Source organism: Alligator mississippiensis, chromosome 4 (genome assembly GCF_030867095.1).
Source record: "Alligator mississippiensis isolate rAllMis1 chromosome 4, rAllMis1, whole genome shotgun sequence".
Classification (NCBI taxonomy): domain Eukaryota; kingdom Metazoa; phylum Chordata; order Crocodylia; family Alligatoridae; genus Alligator; species Alligator mississippiensis.
The window spans coordinates 238,516,553-238,539,956 of record NC_081827.1 but is presented as its reverse complement, the minus strand read 5'-3'; the positions used below and the strand labels follow the sequence as shown (position 1 = coordinate 238,539,956).

At 44.3% G+C, this 23,404-nt stretch overlaps 1 protein-coding gene across 1 annotated transcript in view; it reads left to right on the top strand.

Annotated features, from left to right (window-relative positions):
* The window catches only part of MGAT5 (alpha-1,6-mannosylglycoprotein 6-beta-N-acetylglucosaminyltransferase), a 215,649-nt gene that overhangs the window by 120,766 nt on the left and 71,479 nt on the right, over positions 1 to 23,404 (top strand). Inside the window, exons 10-11 of the mRNA XM_006258100.4 lie at positions 8,328 to 8,461; positions 19,238 to 19,371. Of these exons, the coding sequence (XP_006258162.1) occupies positions 8,328 to 8,461; positions 19,238 to 19,371 (268 nt within the window). The remainder of the gene's footprint in view (positions 1 to 8,327; positions 8,462 to 19,237; positions 19,372 to 23,404) is intronic.

Below are 23,404 nucleotides of genomic sequence, written 5' to 3'. Positions count from 1 at the left end.
TGAATAAATATATAAAAATATTCTTTTTATGATGAAAAATTATTACGACCATTTGGAAGTCTAGTATTTGTGAGGATTGATCAAACATTTTTTTCAGGAGAATAACTGTGTCCAGTCATCATGATCTCTCCTTATGCCAGAAAATTCATGCATCATTTCTTACTTTTTGTGAGACAGATAATGCTTGTATTCACAATTTAGTTTTTAAATCAGGCAGGTTTATAGTAGCCTGTATATTGATGGAAGAGGTGCTTCTGCCACACTTGCGTATCAGGAAGTATAATACTGGCATAGTAAGAAGCAGGAGACACAATTTTTGGTCTTTATTTTGATATCTGTCTGGATATAGTGAATCCTGAAAAGATGGTTTCAAAAACAGTAAATATGTATACAAAATTCTTTGTTCATTTTTAGAACTCTGCTTTTTTTGGAAAAGGAGAGATTCCACTATCTCGTTTTAAATAAAATCCATTAAAACTTGGTAGCACGTAGCATAACCTTATCAACCTTAGAGCAATTCAAAGGTGCTCTCTAATTGTTTGAATATCTGATAACTAGAGCTGAGTGCATTTTTTCATCAAGTACTAAATTCCCTGATAAGCAGAGTTTCAGGAGGACTGAAACTGTCCACAAGCTCAAATTGAATTAGAAAATACTTTTGGCTAAAAAAAAAAAAAAAAGATGGGGGGAGGGGCATTTCAAAGATATTAGAACATTTTTTTTAAATGTTAAAAAATTCATTTTGAAAAAAATTTGGAAAACACTAAATCATCTCATTTCTAAGTGAGGTTTTCATTAAAATATTTTAAAACATTAACCCAAATTGAAAAAAAAAAAGTATAAAAGCTGGTTAAGCAACTTAAAAAAGGTAACAATATTTAAGTTTGGGTTAAATGAAATAAACATTTAAATTCTGGGCCAACACAAAATAAGTTGACTTAAGTTGCCCAGATTCCCTGTTGCATCTCACAGTTCAAATTCCTTCTTCTATGCCTCTGGCATCATATTATGGCAATTTGTTGTTGCTGCACAAATTTTCAGTTTTCTCTACCCACTTGCTTGCTGTCTCATGCTTTCTCTGTCCTTCCCCTGTTTCTCAATCCCACATCCTGTATTCGAGTAAACATGTATTTATATTTCTTTGCTTCCTGGGTAGTTTTCTCCCTGGTTAGATCCTGTTGCAGCCTCCATTATGTTTGCCCCTTTCTCATTCTGCTGCTTCGGAGACTCTTTCAGAGAATTTTTACAGTTGCAAATCTAGCTCTGTGTATCACCTTGAGCAGTTGGCACACTGTAAATCTAATACCAGGGGCTGGCAAAATATGGCCCTCAGGCCAGATCCGGCTCACCAGGCCATTCTGCCTGGCCTGCAGGGCCCTTAAAAAATTAGTAGATTAATATTTATTTGCTCCTGGCTGGCTGTCAAAGTAGGACCCAGGGGGAGCCCTCAGCAGGACTGAGCAGCTGAGCCCTGCCCCACCCCTGCCATTTCACTCCCTTCCTGCCCCCGCCCTGCTCCGGCACCACGTGGTTCCTGGCTCCATCGCCGGACTAGGAGCATGGGGCCACACCGGTACATGTGTTTTTTAGGAAAGGGCAGTGTGTGTGTGTGTGTGTGTGTGTGTGTGTGTGTGTGTGTGTTCATAGGGCGAGTCCCACGTATACCCCACAATACACGTTCCCCCACACCCCACATATCCACACCCACAACCCTCCACAAACCTATATGCTCCCCCACAATATACAAGACTAACAATTCATTTTAAGCTATTGTGCAATCACCTATATGCACCCTGAACAAACACATGTAAATCAGGACATATTTTTTTAAATAAAATTAATGCATGCTGTGTAGATGTTTGCTTTTTAAAATATAATTTGGTATTTTTCTGGTTCCAAGATGGCAAGACCCCTTGCTGAAAGGAGTGCTCCCAGAGGTAAGGGGAGGGACTTCTGGTGGCAGAGGTCAGGGATTAGGACTTCTGGTCACAAGATGGCAACCAAGGGGTGGGGCACCTGTCAAGGAGCTACGCATGTGGCCCTCAACAGCTTGCCAAAACTCAGTAAGCAGCCCTCCCCCCAAAATAATTGCCTGCCCCTGCTTAATACACTGGGAATGTACTTAAAATGCAAAAGCCAGGCACACAAGTTACACTTCTGACGTGGTAAGCATGTAGAAAGTACTCTACAGCCATAACCAGACAGATAGTCAGGGCACATAGGGCACTATAAAAATGGCAGATCCTACTCTTAAATAACCCTGCTGCAGCAGTGGCGTGGAGCGCGGGACCGCCGTCGCGAAGCATGGCAGTGCAGAGCGCAGGGTGGTGGGCCGGTGCTGTGGCCGGGGCGGCGGCGGCACGGAGCCGCTGTTGCGGAGTGCGGGGAGGCGGCGGCGGTGCGGATTGTGGAGCTGCCACCGCGGAGCATGGAGCCGCAGCGATGGTGGTGGGTCGTGGCGAGGCAGGCAGCGAGGAGAGGGGAGCTGCTTACCCCCGCGGGGCCTGGGGGAATGGCCCTGCACGAGAGGCCAAGCAGCGGCCACTGGCACTGCTGGCCCTTGCTGGCTTCCTCACCTGCCCGCTTGAAGCCAGCCCCCCTGCCCTGCCCTGCCCCACAGCAGGGCAGCGCCTGCTCGCTCGCTCCCCCAGCCAGTTTCCCCCCAAACGCTGCAGCTGTCCGGGCCTGGTCACCCGTGTGCAAGGCCCCAAGGGGGCCGCTTCTCATGTGCTGCTGGGGCGGGAGGAGCCCAGCTGGGTCTGCACCGGCCAACAGAAGCGGCGGCAGAGCCGTGTGCCAGTCGGGATGGGACAAGCGTGCACCGGTCAGTCCCAAGCGACACATGACTCGGCCACCACTGCTGCCAGCCGGTGCAGACCTGGCTGGCTTCCTCCCATCCCCAGCAGCACATGGGAAGCTGGCTTTAACTGCAGGCTGCTTTTCCTGGCTGATGCCGATGCTGTTTTGCCCAGGCGGGTCCTGCAGCACCATGTCAACCCAGGCATGGCACTTTCAGGCCGGGTGGGCCCCAGATTAACCCAGGTCTGGCCCCGCGGCTTCTCCAGCACCAGGTCAACCCGGGTATAGACAAGCGGCTCCTGCAGCACCATGTCAACCCGGGCATTCCTGCCATGTCAGCTAGCACCATGTCAACCCCCACAACTTCATTGGTGTCAAAGGTCACACGACATTACTTCCTGTGACGTCTTTGAGTACGGCTCGCCGGCCCACTGGGTGATAAAAAGTTTGTGATCCAGCCCCACATTCAAAAACGTTGGACACCCTTGCTCTAACCTAAACCTGTTCTCCATCAGCTTATTACCATTGTTCCTTGTCATGCCAGGTGGTGCTTGGGAGAAAAGGGCTTTGTGTTGATCTCCCCTGATGAGCTTGTAGGCAGCCACCAGGTCCCCCCTCAGCCTCCTCTTGCTGAGGCTGAACAGGTTCAGGTCCTTCAGTCTCTCCTCATAGGGCCTGTCCTGCTGCCCTCTCACCAAGCAGGTGGCCCTCCTCTGAACCTTCTCCAGTGCAGTGCCTAGAACTGGACCCAGTACTCCAGCTGCAGTCTCACCAATGCTGAGTACAGTGGAAGAATCACTTCCTTGGTTTTGCTGGAGATGCATTGATTGATGCATGCCAAAGTATTATTTGCCCTGCTGGCTTCAGCGTCGCACTGCCAGCTCATATTCATACAGTGATCAATTATTACCCCCAGGTCCCTTTCATTCATAGTGCTAGTCAGTTTGAACCCCTGCTTCTCTCAGCCTCTCCTCATAAACCATGTCCCCCAGCCCCCTAACCATTTTTGTTGCCCTCCACTGGGCTTTCTCCACTTTGTCCACATCCTTTCTGTAGTGGGGAGCCCAAAACTGGACACTGTACTCCAGATGTGGCCTCACCAGTGCCAAACAAAGGGAAAGAATCACTTCCCTCAAGCTGCTGGCAATGCTCCTATTAATGCAGCCCAGGGATGTAGCATCAGGCTTCAGCGCTGTACATTAGAGCATCGTAACGAATCTCTGTACTACACCACATCCTGTCTCACAGTAGGTCATATTCTGCCAACATCCCATGGAGCATTGTGGCACCTTGCTCACCCTCCCCCCCTCCCCCCTTGTGGAGTGACAATCTAACTTAGGCCAGAGTTTGTCTCCTCTGCCCAAGCACTGGGCTGGCCCTGCCCCCAGACTCTCAGTGACCAGCGGTGGTGAAGTCCAGCATAAGGAGTTTATGCATGGGTCAAAGATCACTTGGAATCCAGCTGTGATACTTTGAATGGCATCAGTGCCACCTTCTGTGGAGAGACCATTTTCCTCCTGGGCCAGGGTGGTAATGCAGTCTACTATACATCCCCTCCAGGGACTACACCAGCCCCACTCCAGGGACTCTTCCTTCAGGCAACGTAAGTCCCACAGCAGGGGCTCTGAATGGCAACCATAGGAAATGCTTCACACTGTGCATTGATTGGAAGATGCTGAGGTGGGGGTGCCCTGGAACAGGAACTGTTGTATGTAGGAGCTGCTGACCTGTGGTCCATGGAGGCAGGAATTCTTCCCCACTTCAGGGAGCTGCGTTGGGGAAGAAGTAGAGGACCAAACTGACCAAGACCCAATGCCAGGGCCAGCATCGACTCAGCCCACCTTCCAGGGCCAAGTCACTACCCCTAGCCACTGATGGTTGCCAGTGTAGACACAGGGCCCTAAAGAGATTCCAGGACGGGGGTGGGAGCACTCAGAACAGGTCGGGGTGGCCCACCAGGCCAGGCCACTGTGGGCCTGGGTACTGCTGCAGGGGAGTGGTAGCCTCCATGCGGTTTGGCAGGCCCCTGGCCTCTGGTCCAAGTTCTGGAGTGGGCAATAGTCCACAGTTTTTCTTTATTATGCATATACAGAGTTTGGCAACTTCAACGTTTAATTAAACTGAGGGCAGCAGATTTGCACATGGCATTCCCTTGCTGCCCAAGGTTTCATGTTAGTTAAGCTGAGCCCTGTGGCTACCCACCCTCCTTCCCCTCTCAACAGCATAACTGCCCAGCGCAGCCAGGATCTTTCCCCACTGTCTCCATGTTAACTGAGAAGAGGGTTCCAAGTTCTGGAGTGGGCAGTGTTGCACAATTTTTATTTAATAAACATGCTAAAGTTTTGGGAGCTATAACATTTGATTAAAACAAGGCTCATTTCTTCCTAGCGCTGCATTCTGCTGTACCCCATTGTGTGCCTCTGGAGGTATTGGGGAGGGAGAGGGGAAGAGGGACAGTCTGGGTTGTGGGCAATGATGCCTGTGATGCAGGGCCACAGGACCCTGGGGCTAGAGACCCATATCCAGTGCCAGGGCAGGGGCACTTGAAAGCCCTCCACCCCTACCCATTTGTGGAGGGCCCCAATTCTGCACAGTGAGCAGCTAGTTAGCCAGAGCTTCACGGATCCAAACAGTCTGCTGCTGTGCAGGTCAGGGGCCACCAATATCAGCGGGAGGGGAATACAGGCATCTGGGACACACACTTGTGTGCATACACACACAGAACCCAGGCATTTGTGGGACACGTGTGTGTGCACATGCACACCACCCAGGCATCCAGGATGTGCCCACATGTACACATATACACATATACCCCCGAGGTGTCTAGGGAACACACACATGCATACACACACACACGCATGCACCCCTCAGGCATCTGGGGGACACATGCATGTGCACACAAATGCACACAGAACCCAGGCATCCAGGATGGGGACACGCACACACGAGCACTTGGTGAATGAACGATATGCTGGGTGGGCATGTGCAGGACAGCCAGCTGATGGCTTGTGGCCATGAGCTGCTGCCCACTAATCAGGGGTGGTTCAGCTGTTCCAACACCACTCAGGAGTCTTTGGCAACCTGGGGAGCCCGCGTGCCATGCTGGGAGGCATGTGAGATCCCCCCTATCTGCTGGGCTTGGGCCTTACAGGCAGGCTTCGAGCCCCTGTCCCTTTGCTCCCTCCCACAAGGGCTACTGTGTGTTCTGCTTCCTCCCAACCTGGCCGTGGGCACTTAAGTAAAGCTTGAAAGAGCACTTACGCCACAGACTTCTTGAACATCCATACTTAGCCAGAGAGTTTTAAAAACTATATATAAACTAAAAGGTGATGGTGTGTGCTTCTTACACAGATGGCTTAGGAAGCTCTAGTGAGTTCTTAAGTCTTCAGCTTTCTAGAGGCTGTCTGTGAACCCTCCACATCTGACCAAAATTTTGCCTTAAATAGGAACACACTGTGTTAAGACCACCCAGGAAACAAAAATCCTTTTTTCTCGCTGACATGTTGCTGCAGAAGCTGTTTTGGTCCTGTTGAAGTGTTATGTATGATGCAGAGATAATTGCCACTATTGTAAAATGTTTTCAATGAAAGCAGTTGACATGAAACACTAACTTACTACTACAGAAACTGAACTGTCAGCTTTGTTATTTTGTGCTTCATAATATGTTGTATTTTTTTACTTTCATTTTGTTTGATCGATCCCCATAGGGATAAAAAATGTAAATTATTGTGTCCTGTGCACTCAGATATGAAGGTAACATTTCATATTGAAGTTACAATTTGTAATTGCCTTCATGAATTTTTGTGTAGACATTTGGGGGAGTTGCCAACATTTAAATCTTGCAAAAAAATCTGTATGTTTTTAGGTCTGCATTCTTTTATTCTTTGTAAAGTCTGAAAAATATGCTCTGCATGGTGGAATATATGGTAAGTGGGAGGGAGGAACACTTTTCAGTGGGGTGTACTCCCTTCTGGGTAATACTTATGCAGCTGCCAGATCTTCATATTTCTGGGACGCAAAGTGGATTTGTATAATTGTAGATGTATTCGTTATGCCTCTTTCTTAGCACACCCAAGCTCCTTACCTCAATAAACTTTCTGCCTCCTACACAGTGGTACAATATAACACACTCTGTGCAGGTTCCCTGGCATCTCTCTCTGCTACATCCGAGGCTTTGTGCATTGGTCATGGTTTCATAGGCATAGTGTTTATCAAACTTTGTTTGAATTAGTCCAGTGCCTGGAGTAATTAGCCAGCTAAGGTGGTTTCTGCACTCTTTTTCTTTGTTCTTGTACCAGGTTCTTATACAACTCATGCAAGATGCAGTGGCAAATGGATGGCAGGTGGCTTCCTTTTCTGCCAAAATGTCCAGCCCTGAATACAAGAAAATAGATGCATACTGTAGGCTTCATTAGAAGCTCTTCCTCATTGCCTGATCAGAAAGAACTCTCCAAAGACCTTTATAGTAGCATTCCCCACCACAATCCCCCTTGCCCTACATTTACTGTTTTTAAAGGACTGGTAAATGCCATTATACTACTCAAGTTAAATGGCTACCTGAATGTTATCAAAAAACTAAAAAGTTATTCCAATGTATGCATTCACTGCAGAGTTTTAAACACAAACACAACCATGTTTTGCTATTGTGAGTGTTGTCATTTCCATAATACTGACCCATAACAAATAGATTATTTTGCAATCCACCTTTGTACCCATTCATGTCTAGAAAATACCTCTGAGACGACTACAGCAAGTGTTTACATGGGAAGCCACTAGCAGGAAAAGAGCTTACTTTTAGCTTTTTAGTACTATTAATAGTTGGAAACAAGGAGGAGAGTTAACCCTAAATGACCAGCCTACAGCCCAAGCACCACAGTTTGCATTAGTTTATTCAAGTTGAGGTAAAAAAACCTTGCTACCTTGCACCTTGCCTGCCCCATGTTGCTAAATTAAGGTTTCATTTGAGGGGAGTGAGTCTTAATGGGGCATAAAGAGAAGGGAGTTTTGTTATGTAAAAGGCTGAGAGTTACTGTTCCAGTCCAAGAGAATGAAAACATGAAATTGCTCAGTTTCACCAACCAAGGTACACTGACAAATAGTAATAGCATGAATGTTGAAAATGAGTTGCACCTTTAAGTCTTCCCATTTATTGACCTAAGGTAGGGAAGAGAGAGTAATTTTTTTTCTCCAGTTGTTACTTTGTGCTATATGCCTACCAATAACCATTCCCAGATGAATACACTAAATTACCAAAGTGCATCACTAATATTTATATATTTATATTTTATAGGGATGTGGCTGTCAAAATGACTGATGTGAATGTACGGTAATTAGTGACTTGTGAAGCTTGCAGACTTTCTTCCCAAAGCCTGTTTGGTTATGCACACATGCATGTGGCTGGTGTTATTATTTCAACTGAAATCAGCAGTGCTTGCCCACCTTAGGCATGATTGATGCGTATTCCAGGTGAAGAAAAATGTTGCCAAGGAAGAAAGTAAAGAGTGATAATTACTCTTGTTTTCATGCAGGTGTATGCTAAGAGTCTTGGATTCATTTGGGACTGAACCAGAGTTTAATCATGCTCATTATGCCCAGTCTAAAGGCCACAAGACACCATGGGGTAAATGGAACCTCAATCCGCAGCAGTTTTACACGATGTTCCGTAAGTATCCTTGCGCTTTACAAAAATACTTTCTAGAGCTAGAGTTAAGCATTTCCACTGAAAGACTCTTTCTGTCAAAAGCAAGCTTATGCTCCAGTAAAATAAGCAGAGGAAAGGGGTTCCTAATTCTGTATTGACTGTATAAAATTACAATATACCCAATGCAAACACAAAAGAGCAGTATTAATACAATGTAAATAATGGTAAGCAGGTATATTCTAAAGGTCACAGCTGAATGCTGTGATTGAGCTGCTCGCCGCAAGCTTCTGGAGTTCACTTTTGTTCAGCTTCAACTTCCCAAATGCTTCTGTAGAGTGATTGGTTTTTTGAAGTGTTGGCAAATTCCATTTTGTAGACTAAATTACTCTTGTATTTGATTGAACTAAGCCAGAGGTCTTGGGGCTTTGCTGTTTTATTTCTGCCTTATTCCTCAAGTCTTGTCTATAATTGTCAGTGTGATGCTTTCCCTATTTCTCTTTTTTCAGAATTCATCAACTGGCAATCTTTGCTGTTCAACATACAGAATTTTGCATCTGTAATTTTCTTGCAGATAGCTTCAAGGTTTTCACTTAAGTTGTTTTTCCCTTGTGAGCATTTATTCTGAAATGAACTGTTTCAGAATGCTTCAACCCAATATCAACAAAGCTATGAAAGTCAGCACTCGGGTACAAGGTAGCTAAAAGTTGCACAAATTAACTGCCATTAAAAAGCTAAGTTGATCAGTGACTCAGAAGTTTTTGGACCATAGAATGTCTAATGTGTTTCTCAAAAATAAGTGTCAGCTAATTGATTGTTGGATGTGTTTTGATATTTAAATCATGGGATAGGCAGCCATGACTTGTAAATTCTATCTCTGTCTCAGCAGCGGATTCACTTTTACATCCCTAGGAAGGCTTGTAACATCTCATAAGCCTTTTTTGATGAGCAAATATAGGGCACGCATGTTTAGAGAGGAAAGAACTTTTTTTTTTTTCTTAGGCGAACTTATCCATCTTCCCTGTATTGTCTCCTTTTGAACATAGTAATGACTTGACTGATGAAGTCCCAACCCATGCTGTCAAAAAGATAAATCTTTTGTCATCCTCCCCCCAAAAATAGATCCATTCAATTATTTCCTTTATGATACTAATTTTATGTACAAGTTGTTTGTCTGTATCTATGGTTTTAGAAATGTGCAGATTTCTGATTGTCTGAAATACTAAATGTGTGTTTTTCTTTGGGCAAAGAAAATTAGCTTTTCAATAATGGTAGTTTGTTTCTTTTGTATCAGAAAATTCTGAATGCTGGAAGCTGTTTGGAGGGAGGAGCAGAGGGGTGGAAAATTCTGGATGTGTCCTGTTCACCCATCCGCCTTACTAGCACTGTTCTTTACTATGAGTGCTAAAAAAAAAAAAAAAGTTCAGTAGCTCTTGCCTTGTTTTATTCTCTTCATAGTATGAGAAAGAACACAGAAAAAGACAAATTAGAGAGTGAGAGAGAAAATGAGATGGGAGCACGTTAGTTAGATTAAAAAATGACTCTCTCATCTCAAAATGTAGTTAATGAAGATAAAGGAAATAGGCCATTACTAGTGGTTTCCTACTTGTTCTAATGATTAGAACTTTTTTCAACTATCTAGAATTATAGAATCTTTGCTGGTTAAGATTTTCCAATGACCCAAATATGATACTAGACATTGAGAAGGAATGCCAGGTTACTGTTAGATCAATCTGAATAACTTGTAAATAATTTCCATCCAACAAAATGTATAATAACATGTGGAAGTGCAAGGTGCTACTCTCAGAGCAAAGAATTCGGGCTACGTCTATGAGATAGGAGATCCTGTCTTGGAAGAAGGTGTTAGGACATCATCATAGGTAACAGCCTCAATATGAGTTTTCAGTACAGTTCTGTGACTGAAATGCTAATGCAATCTTTGGAAGTATGAAATGGAGAATATTAAATGAAAGCAGGGAATCATCTTCAACAGTTAGGCATTACTAGAATACTGTGTCCAATTCTTCTATCTTCATTTCAGATAGGATGTATTCAAAGCATTCAGAGAAAAGCCACAAAAATGACCCATGAGCTTGAAAAGCCTCACAATATGAGACTTAAGGAAGTTCAAGCTATTCAGTTTATCAACGAGAAAACTGAGGTCACTTAATTTCTGTGTTTAAGCAGTTGCATTTGGAAAAGATGCAAGAATATATGATTGGAAGGGGGTTCCTGGGGAATTGAGTCCAGTCTCTGATAATGGGCAGACATTTCAGTGCTGTAGAAGTGCTTAAAGGTCTAGAAGTTGAAATTAGGCAGTTGCAACATTGAAATAGTTTCAGCTTCAAGAATAACTAATCACTTAAATAGTTTACCAAGGAAGGAGGTATTCTCTTCCTTGCTAAAGGTCTGTCTAGAACAGAGATGTTTAGTCTATGGCACACAAAAGTGCTGTCACAGCCCCACATGTACAGTGAACTCTGTGAGTTCACTGGCCTTCAGCACAGGTGCTGGCCAGAGCCACCACTTCCACACTGGTCCAGAACCTAGGAGGTAATTATTTCTTTGCAACCCTTGGCCCATTTCTTATGCTTGTAGAGATAATAAATAAATAAAGGTTGAGCACCACTGTTTTAAAAGAACACTTCAACTTCTGGGAAATATTCTACAGTTAGTGTTCTCAGTTTTCAGTTTTTACTGATATTTTTTCACCAGTAAATTCCCTGATTTTTATTTTTTTTATTGAAGTTATTTGGTTTCAACTGATTTATACCTGTTTTTCAGTTCACTCAATTTTACTGGGTACTGTAAAATCCCTGTTAACTGGCATGAGTGGGGAATGGCTGGGGGTGCTGGTAAGGTAAAAGTGCTGGTTACCTGAGGCATAGGTTTCTGGCCAGATTGCGGGGGGTGGCAGCAGCCGCACATAGAGAGGGAGGTGGTGGCTGCACAGGGGCCGAGGGAGGGTGGCTGGAGCCACTGCCTGGAGGTACGAGGCTCCTGGCTCTGACCCGGGGCAGAAAGGGCCATGAGAATCACTCTCAGGATGGGCGGGTCCCAGCTGCACCCCAGTGGCTCCAGCTGCAGCCCTGCCCTGGGAGCTGGGAGTCCTGCTGGGGTCAGAGTTGGGGTCGGGATCGGGTCGTCTTGTCATCCCCCCTGCGTCTGACTGCACGCTATTCCCCTCAGTCCCTGGGCTGCACTGTGCCATGGTGCTGCACTGTGCCATGGTGCAGATAGGTGGCATTGGCCACTCCTGGGGCCACTGCAGCAGCAGCTGGGGTGATTGGGATCAAGGTGCGGTGTGCCCCATGCACCCCGGGGCTCTGCTTGTTTCCACTCATCCCAGCCCCTGCTGCAGTGATTCTGGGAGCAGTTGACACCAGTTGTGGAGGGAACTGTAAGTCAGTGGGTGTGGGGTGAAGGGGCATGGCTCTTGCTGCTATACGCGCCCCGGGAGGGCTGGGGGGCTGCGCTGGACTCTTCCTGGGGGGCACGTCTCTCTGGATCTGGACACTAGACGAGAGCAGGCTGTCGCCTGCCCTGAGCACTGGGAAGAGCCTGGTGCCACTGCCAGCCCCAGCCTGCAGGGAAAGCCTTCTCTTGTCCTGTGTGCAGATACAGGGGCATGCACCCTCTGGGAATAGTCTGGCACATCCCCCCCAGCCTGCAGCCCTCCTAGGGTACACGTAGCACCAAGAGCCATGCCTTCCCACCCTGCACCTACTGACAGTTCCCTCCGCTTTGCTCCCTGCTGCAGCCCCAGGAGCGGCCAACAGGCTGCATCATGCCCCTCTCCCTGTCCCTTCCCTAGTCCCAGCCTTACTCTCTCCCTCCCTCACCACCACGGGAACGTATTATTATTTTCCCCAATTTAAACCAATTTTTGTTGTTGTTGTTTTCTTTTTTCCTTCCTTCTACCCTGATTTCAACCTGGTTTTTATGTTTGGAATAAACCCTGAAAAATTCCCAGATTTTTTTTTAAATAAGAACTGAAAACACAAGAACACTGTCTACAGTTTATAAATAAAGGAAGCCAAACTAGGTAATAATAGGCAGCCCTTTCTGCCTTTGGGCTTTCTGAATCTATGAAAATCTTCTGATCTTGGTCCATTGGTCAAAGTTGTCCATACTTAAGTTATTTCTTGTAGGCTCACTGAGAGGAGGAGGGGCATGGGAAATATATTGTGTATGATATATATCTGCCTTAGAAGGCACAGTCCAAATAATAAGACTTCATACTGTGCATCCCTAAAATTAGATGAATGTTTCTAACTAGAGGGCATGGCCAGAGTGACTGGTTGAACTTTGCAGCTGAGTCCATCCCCCTTGAACAATGAACTTGTTCACACTGAGTATTTAGATGTCTATGTTGTTGGGTTTCTGGTTGTAGCTGTGTTGGTCAAAGGACATAGGTTCTTTGGGTAGATGTGATACATTTTATTAGATGAACTGAGTAGTTGGAAAAAAGTTCCTAGCAAGTTTTTGGGCACAGTCACCCTTCGTCTTCGTGAGACTCCATATGCTTAACGAAGTGTGACTGCGCCCGAAACCTTGCTAAGAACTTTTTTCCAACCACTTAGTCGGTCTAATAAAAGAGATGACATCTACCCAAAGAACTTTGCCTGCCTAGATGTCTGTGTGCAACTGTTTGGTTCATCAGAAGATGGACTACCGCCAAATGCAACCACCTTATGTTGCCCTGTGTTGAAAGCACTTTCAATGTATTTGCAAACCCTTTCATGACAAATTAGTTATTAAGGATGTTACAAAATCTTACTAAAGTCCCTGAGATTGGTATTAGCAGTGAAAATTAATCAACTAAAATGCTGGAACACTTTGAAGCTTGCGTCCATGTGCCTGAATTAAGGGGAGTTCATCAAATTCATCACAACACTCTTGCCTGTTCGTTGTTGCCTGTCTGTGGGGCTGTTTCCCCAGTCTTTCCCTACTTGGTGTCTTCAGAATCCACGCTGTTGAGTTTAGCTGTTCTGTAAAGCTCTTTCAGAAAGCATATTTCGTTTGTCAATATCCACTATGCGGATATTCTTGGAGAAGGACAATGAAAGCTGTTCTGCAAATCAATGGGCTGCATTCACAGTTGTTCAGTTGTTGAGTGGTAAGTAACAAAACGCGTGGTAATGAATTGTGACTGAACAGTGGTAGGCAGCTTTTGAGAGAGCTACACCATTGAGCAAATATATCTTCCACTTAAAGAGTCCTGAATTCAGGCTGCTGGTTTGTTTCCCTCCCACCCCGTCCAACCAAATGAATTTTGCATCTAGCTTTATTTAGATTTACTGGTTTAATGTCACTGGAAAAGGAATTGCTTTATCAAAGAGGCAAAGATGGCAGCACAAAATGATGTGAAAGTGGTTGTATGGAAAACCCTGCCTGGCTGCTGTCTGCATTGTTAAACACTCAACTCACTTCTGTGCTTTTAGTCCCTCTCCTGCAATCTAACTTCACTCTTCCTTTAAGCACAATCTTTAATGTGTCTTTTTGTGAATTTTTGACAGAAAAGCCAAGATTTTTCTTTAATACTTGTTGAATGTAATCCCATAGTATTAGCACAAGGCCATGAATCAGAAATTCTTGATTGTTTCCATCAGCTGTGGAGCTGATTCTCTTTGTTTTCTAACCTTAGGGCTCCTATACACAGGTGGAGAGCCTGCTGTAATGCACAATCCAGCACATCAGATCAGACTTGATTAATCAAGTCTGCTGGAGCAGAGAAGTTGATGTGCTCCGGCAGCCTCACGCATCATGCACGTCACCACTCATCTCAAGTGCTGACAAAATGGCGACAGTGCGCTTTGAAATAAAAAGCATCCGATGAGCTTTAGTTCAAAGTGCTCTGCCATCATTTTTTCAGAATGGGGACATGTGGTGACACTGATGCATGTGATATAAAAGCGCTTCCTATTAGTGCAACTTGCTAATAAAAGTACCTGGCACCATCTCTAGGAGCATGTGTCAGAATGCCCTTAGTTTCTCCCTTCTCTCCACTTGCCTTCCCTTTTACCCCTCCCACTTAAATGCAGATAATATTTTTCTACTTTGTAATACCTTACAACATCTAATTTAGTTCTTATTCAGATTTCTCCAGCTTCTTAGACAATATATAATAAAGTATGAGTATGTTGCCGGAATTTAATAAATAATATCCATTTAACATTTTAAATCCTTGTCATTCTGCCCATTCAGTACTGGGCATTTTTTTTGTACCAGAGGTAAACGAAAGAGTACCTTTTACTCTAAGGAGTTACCAGTCTTTTTCTCTTAAAATAGTTGTTAAATAGCAAAGATTTTACAGTGCTAACTCTGAACCAACTGAGATTTCAGCTTTGCTTCTGTAGGTTTGATCAGGAGGGAAACAAATTGCCACTGAATAAAAAAAGCAAGCAGGAATCTGTCAGGCAAAAAGTGGGTAGAATTACTTAATGTAGCTAATTTTACATAAATAATTTTGAAACTGGGCAATAGCTCGACTGTCCTTATAAACCAAAGATAATTAGTATCCCTGGACCTGTGCAAAATATTTTGCCACTAGATCCCTAATTTAAATTCTATTATAAATACTTTAAGTTATCCTTAAATGAGGTTGTTACCCTGCCTATGTATCAGTGTTTAAAAGTGTTTATGCATATAAGCAGTAGTGATGAGTTTTTTAATGCTGCATAATCTTGCTTCTCTATCCTGCTAAATTCTTTCTTTCAATCTTCTGACACAGTGAATTCCACAGGCTGATTTTATATACTGAATGTAAGCATTTTTTTCTTTTAAATTTTACCATCTTCCCTTTCCTTGGACTGCAACATGCTATCCTAAATACAGGAAATGGAAAGGTGCCCTTAATTAAGGCTGCTAACTGTACTCTATTCATTTTGTTAAAGACCACCATAAAGTCCTTGAGTTTAAATGAATACATGGCTGAATGAGGCTCTTTTTTTTGGTGGAAAGGTTAATTATAATTGAGTTTTGCAAGTTTGTTCAAGGCACACCAGCTGTAGCCTGCCATGACAGCTGTAGAAGGCTTGGAGGTTTTTAGGAATGTCTGTTGTTTCCCTAGGTTTCGGTTGTAGCCGTGTTGGTCTAAGAATATATGCAGGCAAGGTTCTTTGAGTAGATGTGATATATTTTATTCAACCAACCGAGTAGTTGGAAAAAAGTTCTTAGCAAGCTTTCAGGCACAGTCACCCTGCTTCAGGCATAGGAAGTCTCTGCTGGTGTGAGACTCCAAAGAATGAGAAAAGCTAAAAGTGCATAGGATATCAGTGAGTATGTAAATAGGTAGAAATTAGAAAGACAAAAGGTAAAGCAGGCAAGGGAGGGGGAAAAAGCAGGTTTTCACTTCTAGCATTGTGTCCTTCATTGGTGTTCGGAAAGTTAAAATCCAGATCCCTAGAATAAAGTTTGCCTGTACTTAAGCATCTTTAACAACATTCACAAACAGTATAACCTCATAAATCTGGATATCGAAAATCCAGCCCTTTTTAAAACTACACTCCATCAGAGAGTAGCGGCGGCCGTTCCCAGAGCAGTGGAGGGGGAAACTTGCATGCAGAGGCTGTTGCTGCCATCCACCACCTTGCACCACTGCTGCTCCGGGACCGGCTGTCACTACCCCTCCTTTCCCCCCCACCCCCTCTGCTCCAGGACTGGCCGCCACTCTGGTTTCAAAAATCCAGAATTTTCACATTTCCGCTAGGTGCTTGATCCCGAGCATGCCAGATTCATGAGGTTATAGTATATTTGCATTAACAGGGTGTTTTTTTCTTATTTTACTCAAAAACTGCTGAAGTATAATTTAATATTTTATAACTATTTTTACTAGATTTTTCATCTGCATCCCTTGCGTCTTATTTATGAAGCTTTCTATCCAGTCTATTTTATTGCAAATTTAAAAGATTAACAACATATTAACATTTACATTGCACATAAGATGATCCATTTTAGCAGTCAATTTGCTGATTTTCAGGAGAAGAGAAACAGACATGAAACCTCATAATCATGTTTGATTTTGCACTACTTTGAACATGGGTTTAATTTGGTATGTGTGTAGGTGATTGGAAGGGGGCTTGTTTTATTTTGGGGTTGGAGGGGTTACTTTTGAAAAATGTTCATATTAAACAAGATCTAAATTTGAATTCTGAAGTGAAAAGGACACAATTCTGATATAAATCAAATGTGTGTTAACTGTTGAACCCCATGCCCCCCTGTGCTTATCTTGTAACCCGGGGGTTGGCAACATTTTTGGCTGGAGTGCCAAAAACACCCCAACCTCCACCCATGCCTTGACTTGGGCGTGAAGATGGTGTGGGACCCTGAAGGGGTCTGGTCCTAGTTGCTGGCAGCAGGGGCACACACGCCTCCGAATGGACAACAGAGGAGGGGCTGGAGTCACACTGCCCCAGACCCTTTCCCAGCCATGCGACTTGCGGCATGCATGCAGCCGCCGCTACCATAGAGCCGATGCCAGGGCTCCAGACCCCATTGCAGCTGTTTGCAGCCTGCCCTTCACCTGGTGTAGCTGCCTAGAGTCTGGGCCAGCTGTGGCATGCCAAGCAAAATGATCTCATGCCACACTCTGGCGTGCGTCCCAGGGCTTGCCAATCCCTGTTCTAATCTGTTAGAAGCACCTAAATGAACGTATTTACATTGTGCCCTGAATGTCAGCAGTTTGGTTCAACATGGGAAGTAGGTTCTAGACTGTAGGATATTCTCTTAAAAACACTGCATGCTGCTTGAGAGAGTGCATCAAAGATACATGTACACCTCAGACACTGAATTCATATAGGTACTTGATTGAACAGTTTTGTTATGCATGGATTAAGTGATACATTCAAACTTTAAAGCTGTAATAGATTCAAACTTAAAACAGACACATTTAATATCTTTAGTCTGTCACATCAGTGAAAATGAGAGGCTGAAATCATACAGTTTATGCTGATATTTTTCCTGTGTCCTGGAGCACTTTATAAATGCAGAAATAAGCAACTATTACACAGTATAGAAAAGTATTTTGAAGAGCGTTTGCATGTAAGAGTCCTTCTCAGTAGTTGAATACTTTGTCAAAAACCACCTCCATTCCCACCACAAAAATAGTGATTAGCTTTGTTGGATACTGAGGCTAAGAACATGGACTTCAAGGTAATAAAAAAAAAGTAGAGGTACACTGATACATCGGTCCCATGTCGGATCAGCACCAATATGACGAAAATTGAGAGCGCTGGCAGTCGGCTTTTTTGCCTGATATGGCCAATAATGTAGCCAATAAATGCTGTGTGCATTTGCGCAGCTGGCCAGAAGTGCAGCCCGGCAGTGTGGTATGCAGCCAGGTCCGGCTGATAAGTCTGTTGTGGGGGGAGGGAAGGGGCATGGAGCAGGAGGGGAGACTAAGGCCCCCGCAGGGAAGGAGGGGGGCAGGGGCAGGTGCTGCCCAGCTGGGGCGGGGTGAGGCATGGAATGGAGCTGCGGCTCGTCCAGGGGTCGTGAGGGGGGGTAGCTCCCTCTGCTTCATGCGCCCCGGGGGGGGGGGCATATGCCCCCCAGATGTGCATAAGGGGGACGGCAGGCTGTGACTTGGGGCTGGAGCGGCACCAGGCTCTTCCTGCCTGGGGCTGGGACAGCTGCGCTCAGAGCAGGCAGTGGTGGCACTGGGAGTGGGGCTTGTAGCGGTGGGTGCTGTCCCCGCCCCGCACCCCCTGGATGAATTATGGCTCTGTCCCATGCCCCACTGTCCCCTGGCTGGGCAGTGCCTGCCCCAGCCCCACTCCCTCCCTCGCCACAGGGGCCTCGATCTATCCCCCACCCTCCATGCTCCTTTCCTCCGCCTATTCTCTCCCCTAAAACAGACTTAGCCGTCTGACACTGCTCTCCACGCTGCGGGGCTGTGTACTGGAATTGGATCAGTATCAGACGATATGGGTTGTTAAAAATCGGCCATTGGTATCAACCCAAAAAATCTATTGATGCACCCCTAAAGAAAAGATCCATGAAATCTGAAAGTTGCAACAAACTATTTTAGTTTATAAAGATAGTAGGTGAAATCCTGACTTGTAGTTTTAGTGGCAAAATCCTTCAATGAGACTTCATCCAGTAATTACAATGAGTATGTAAACAACAATAACATTTGCATGTTGACATCCTGCATCATTCTTTTGTCATTTTTATTTGGAAAAAAGGTAATATGGAGACATAAATTCTTCAGTGACTTGTACCATGTTTAGTGTTAGTTGCTTTTCTAACTTGGGGGATGGACCAATATGAAAGTAAAAAAAAAAAAAAAAAAGAAGTAATTTTCAATATGTATCAGGTGCTATCAAGTGACTTGTGAACTGTTTTATTAATTATTATTACATGTGGGAACAGAGCTGTAAGTCAAAAAACACTCCTGGCTATTGCTTTTTAAATTGCCAGCTCTGCAAGCCTTAACTAGCATCTAAAAGTCAAGCTGGGTTCCTTTTGCTTTCATACCATCACTAATAGAAATTCTGCAGCTGGAACTAGGGTTAAGCATCATAAAGAATATTGTTATCCAAGTTCCAGTTGCAGAATTTTTAATTCCCGTCAGTGAGCCAGAAATGAATGATTTACTTCAATAGCTGTATTTGTTCTGTAGGACTTAAATTAGTAAGAATAATTCATGACAATAAAGCAAGCAGATATATCCCTGTAGAGAGCTGATATGTGGACTGAGAAGATATTCCCCCATAGTCACTTTTCTGACTATAATCATCTTTTAAAAACCTTTAAAACGTTATTTCACATAACAGACCTCTCCTTTCTTTCTTGTAGCTCACACTCCAGATAATAGTTTCCTTGGGTTTGTGGTGGAACAACATCTGAATTCCAGCGACATTAAACATATTAATGACATCAAAAGGCAGAATCAGTCTCTTGTTTATGGAAAGGTCGATAACTTCTGGAAGGTGAGTTTCAATATTATATCTCTATTCACATTAATTTTGATTGAGGGAGCAAGATGTAGAGCTTGAGACTGAGACTTGCAATAATCTTTCCCTCATGAATAATAAACACTTTATCTGAAAATATGCAGTAATAATATTAATCTTCTGAGCAGGGCTGACAGGTGCCTCCTGAGTGGTGGGGTGAGGGGGGGCACAATTTGTAGGCAGGCCTGGGGGTGGGCCAAAAGCAACAAAAAAAAAAAAGCGCAGCAAAAAAACTGCCCCACTTTCAGGGGCCAGTCTCACAGGGGGCACATGTCCCCCCCTCCCCCCCCCCCACTTCTGTATTTCTGAGCATTCTGGGGGGGCTTCTCCTAAAGTGCCATCTACCTACCTAGAGGGCATAGAAATCCCTGAAAAATATCTGTCCATTTCACTTCAAGTAAAAAATGTGCAGCTTTAAGCAGTAAATGTATTTGGGTGTACAGATAAAAGCTAGTGAAGCACAATGTGATTTTGAACAATGAATATCATTTCCTTTGCTTGAACGTAGGACTTGATATGTTTTATGTCCAAATGAGTAGGATGCCTGTTTAATTTTGTTGCTAGTAAATAAAACAAGTTTTTGCAGTACTGCTATTAGAATGATTTGGGGGAGATACAGAAGTTGTTGAAAGACATTATGAGGATTTGAAGTGGTGCAGACCTGAGCCATATGCCATAAGTAATTGTTTCTTTTAGTGACTTCTTCTTTTGCATGCTACAGAAAGGCAATTATACTTGCATTTGAATAGGAGGATATGCTGTGTTCTGAGCATCGTGAGGTTATATGGAACCTCCAGGCTTTCACTTTAAAACTCTTGAAATGTGCCATCTCACTGAACCTCCCTTCAATAACATCACTGTCGTGCTTGCATGACTTCAGAGTTGTGGCATTCCCAACTCAGCCTCAGTGCTGCTCTTGATATCAGACCTGCTGCCTGGGACTGAGGCTCTATGGAGGCAGCTCCAGGAGACTGGTCTTCACCTGCACTAAAAATTCTTTTGATTCCCTAGCATTTGGCAGCAATCTTTCTAGTAAGTAAGAAGCATCTTTTTCTATTTCCTCATAATCCAGTTCTGGGGAGAGGAAAATAGGAAATATTTTGATTCCCAAAAGAAGAAGCCATCATTTTCTTCTCTACCAATGCAAGTCGCCTTTGAGTAAGGAGGCTCCTTACCAGTTTTAGTGCCAATTCTTTTAGCCTACACCTCTTGTAGGATTGAGCATTGAATGGTCTGAACACGACATTGGTGTGCATACCTTTGACATAGCCAGTTTTTCCCTCTCGTGATGAAGGGGGCAGATAATAAAGCCACTGGCTTCTCCTCCACTGCATGATTGATACTAGTGACAAACACTGCTGTGCAATATGGTACATCCCCTGAGAGCTTGGATTTGCTTCAAAACCAGACTTGCAGGCAAGTTTGGTTAGCTGCAGAGCATTTACACATCTTCCTTTGCCAAAAACCCGTCTGTCTGGCAAGACTTTATTCTGGACCACTGCTCCAATAGTTGTGCCCCTACATTCAGTAATCAGTAAAGGCTGTTTCATGCCTCCAGAATTAGTAATGCTGACTTTGCTCCAAGGATAACATTGACTCTAGAAGCACTTGCAATTATCTCCTAGATTGCTGTTTTCATGGGTCAGCCAAATTTAATTCTCTGCAAATACCCTGACATTGTTACATTTTCAACACTGCCTCTTCGAAGGAGATTGACATATGTACAATACCTCCAAGGAGAATTTATCAAACTATGCAGAATGGTAACCCATCAAGAAGTGTTCTAATGGGATATGCCCTGAAGAAGAAATCAGGCTTCCATCAGTATCTGATGAACAGGAATAATTTCAAGAGTTGATGGGGACAATGAATGACATTGTACCCTCCAGATATGAATGGGGTCAGCACCATATGCCTCTGATCCCCTTTTCAACAACGTTCAAATGGCAGTCAAAAGACAGGCATATTCTTTAGTTTTCCAGAATGACTAAGTCCCGTGGAAGACTATCCTTGTTGCCAGCATCAGAAAAAGTTTATCATATGTATTCTGTGCCCTTGAAGGGTCCCCAGTTGTTGCAGCATCACTCAGTTGATTCAGTGCTGGTCCTTGATTGCTGGAGTCCAGGAAATCTCTAAAAGGGGCAGAGCATCCTTGACCACTGCCTTGGGGAGACAGGAAAGTGTATTGGACACTGTTGAAAGAAAGTCTGTTTTTTCCTGCATCCTTGTGCCTCTGAATGGCAAATCATGAAGCTGTCATGTCCAGCTATAGCTACATACCATGGGAATCCAAAACCCTTTACTAACCTCTCCCTTGTACTTGATAAACAAATGGAAACATTTAAGACAGGAGTGCTCAACTTCCAGTCCTCAGGCCAGATCCAGACCATGGGGGCTCTCCAAGGGTCCAGAAATTTTGTAGCAGGGGTGCAGTAGCAGTGTTAATTGCCACTTCCCTGCTGCCAAATTTCCAGACTCATGGTGAACACTGTAGGCCCTATAACATAGCCCAGCACGCTGGCAAGTCCAGTAGGTGGGCAGCTAGAAGTTAGATCTGGGCAGTGGACAGTGCAGAGCTTTAGCGGGGCACCAGACAGCATGGGGCCGGATTGGGGCAATTCAGGATCAAGACAATGGACCAACCTCATACGGAATCCAGCCCTTGGACAGACCCCGTGCCACTCACCCCACTCATGGGGACAGAAGGTTGGGCATCACTGGTCTAAGAGTTTGCTCATTAAGGTCAGAGCATGTCTTCTACATGTAACTCAACATACTCCTTAGATTCTCTTGGTAGAGCTGTAGCTAACACATAGCACTAAAGAGATTCATGATGTAAATCATTAGTCCACCTCCAGATTTAAAAAAAGAAACAAAAAAACCCAAAAAATGATGGCCCACTCCTGCCTCAGCCTTTGGTGATGCCTGTCTGGTGCACGATTACCTAAACTTACTGGTTACTAGACACCATCAGAAACTTCTAGTTAGTTCAGTTTTACCCCAGGGCTTTCTACCCCCGCTATCTTTGGGGGACCTCTCTCAGGAAATTTCTAATGGAAGGAAAAGAGGATATTGCAAGGAAGATTCCTCTTCAGCACCAAAGGAAGCAATTTTAATCCAGATATTCCCAGTACCCAAGCAAATAGATGATCTGAGAACTATGCTAGACCTCTGACACCTCGGCTTCAGTTTATATTGTAACAACCTACTTTAAATTTCAGGCTACTATGAATAGGCTGACACGGCCCTATCTTTGGTGCCAGGATGGGGGGGAGGGATAATAATTTACTCGTGAGCAGAGTTCACTCTTGCATTTCCTACTGTTATTCTCCACAGACCTCTCTAATGTTGATTGATCATTCTTAGGACCTCACTGGTTCATGGCCACTGGAATAATTGGGGGGACTGTCTCCATATCAGGACTGAGGAATTCAGGACTTAGATATACATTTTACAACCCTTTCACCCATTTGTACTGTAGCATGTAGAACAGGTGTGGGGAAGATACAAACATAGTCCTTAAACTGGTTGGTGCTTTCTTTGCTCTTCTTCAGATATGACTAGATACAGCCAAACTATTTGCACTGAGTGAGAATATCAGACATCAGTTGTGCTCAATCTAGGATCACAGGGACAAGAAATATTGTTGGGAGACATTCCTGCTGGATTTGAGCAGTCATCTACTCTATGCAAACTTATCTGTTCCCTTGGTACCCATTTTCCATAAGGGTACGGATGGTGCTGTGCTAGCGGTTTGCAAAACAGCAGCAGGGACGTCTGCTGGAGCTCATTATTCAGTGGACTCGGTATTTTTCTCTGATGCTTAAAGGAAAATGGGGGAGGATAGAACTAATATCAAACTGATGGCACAGATTGGGTCTCTGGATATTTTCCTGCTGTTTGGAGAATTGCTGGGCCATCTTCCTCTGTGCCCAGACCACCTTTTTCAGCAACAAGGGAAAATTATTAATCTGAATCTAGAAACTTCATCCGATTCCATAGATGGTAG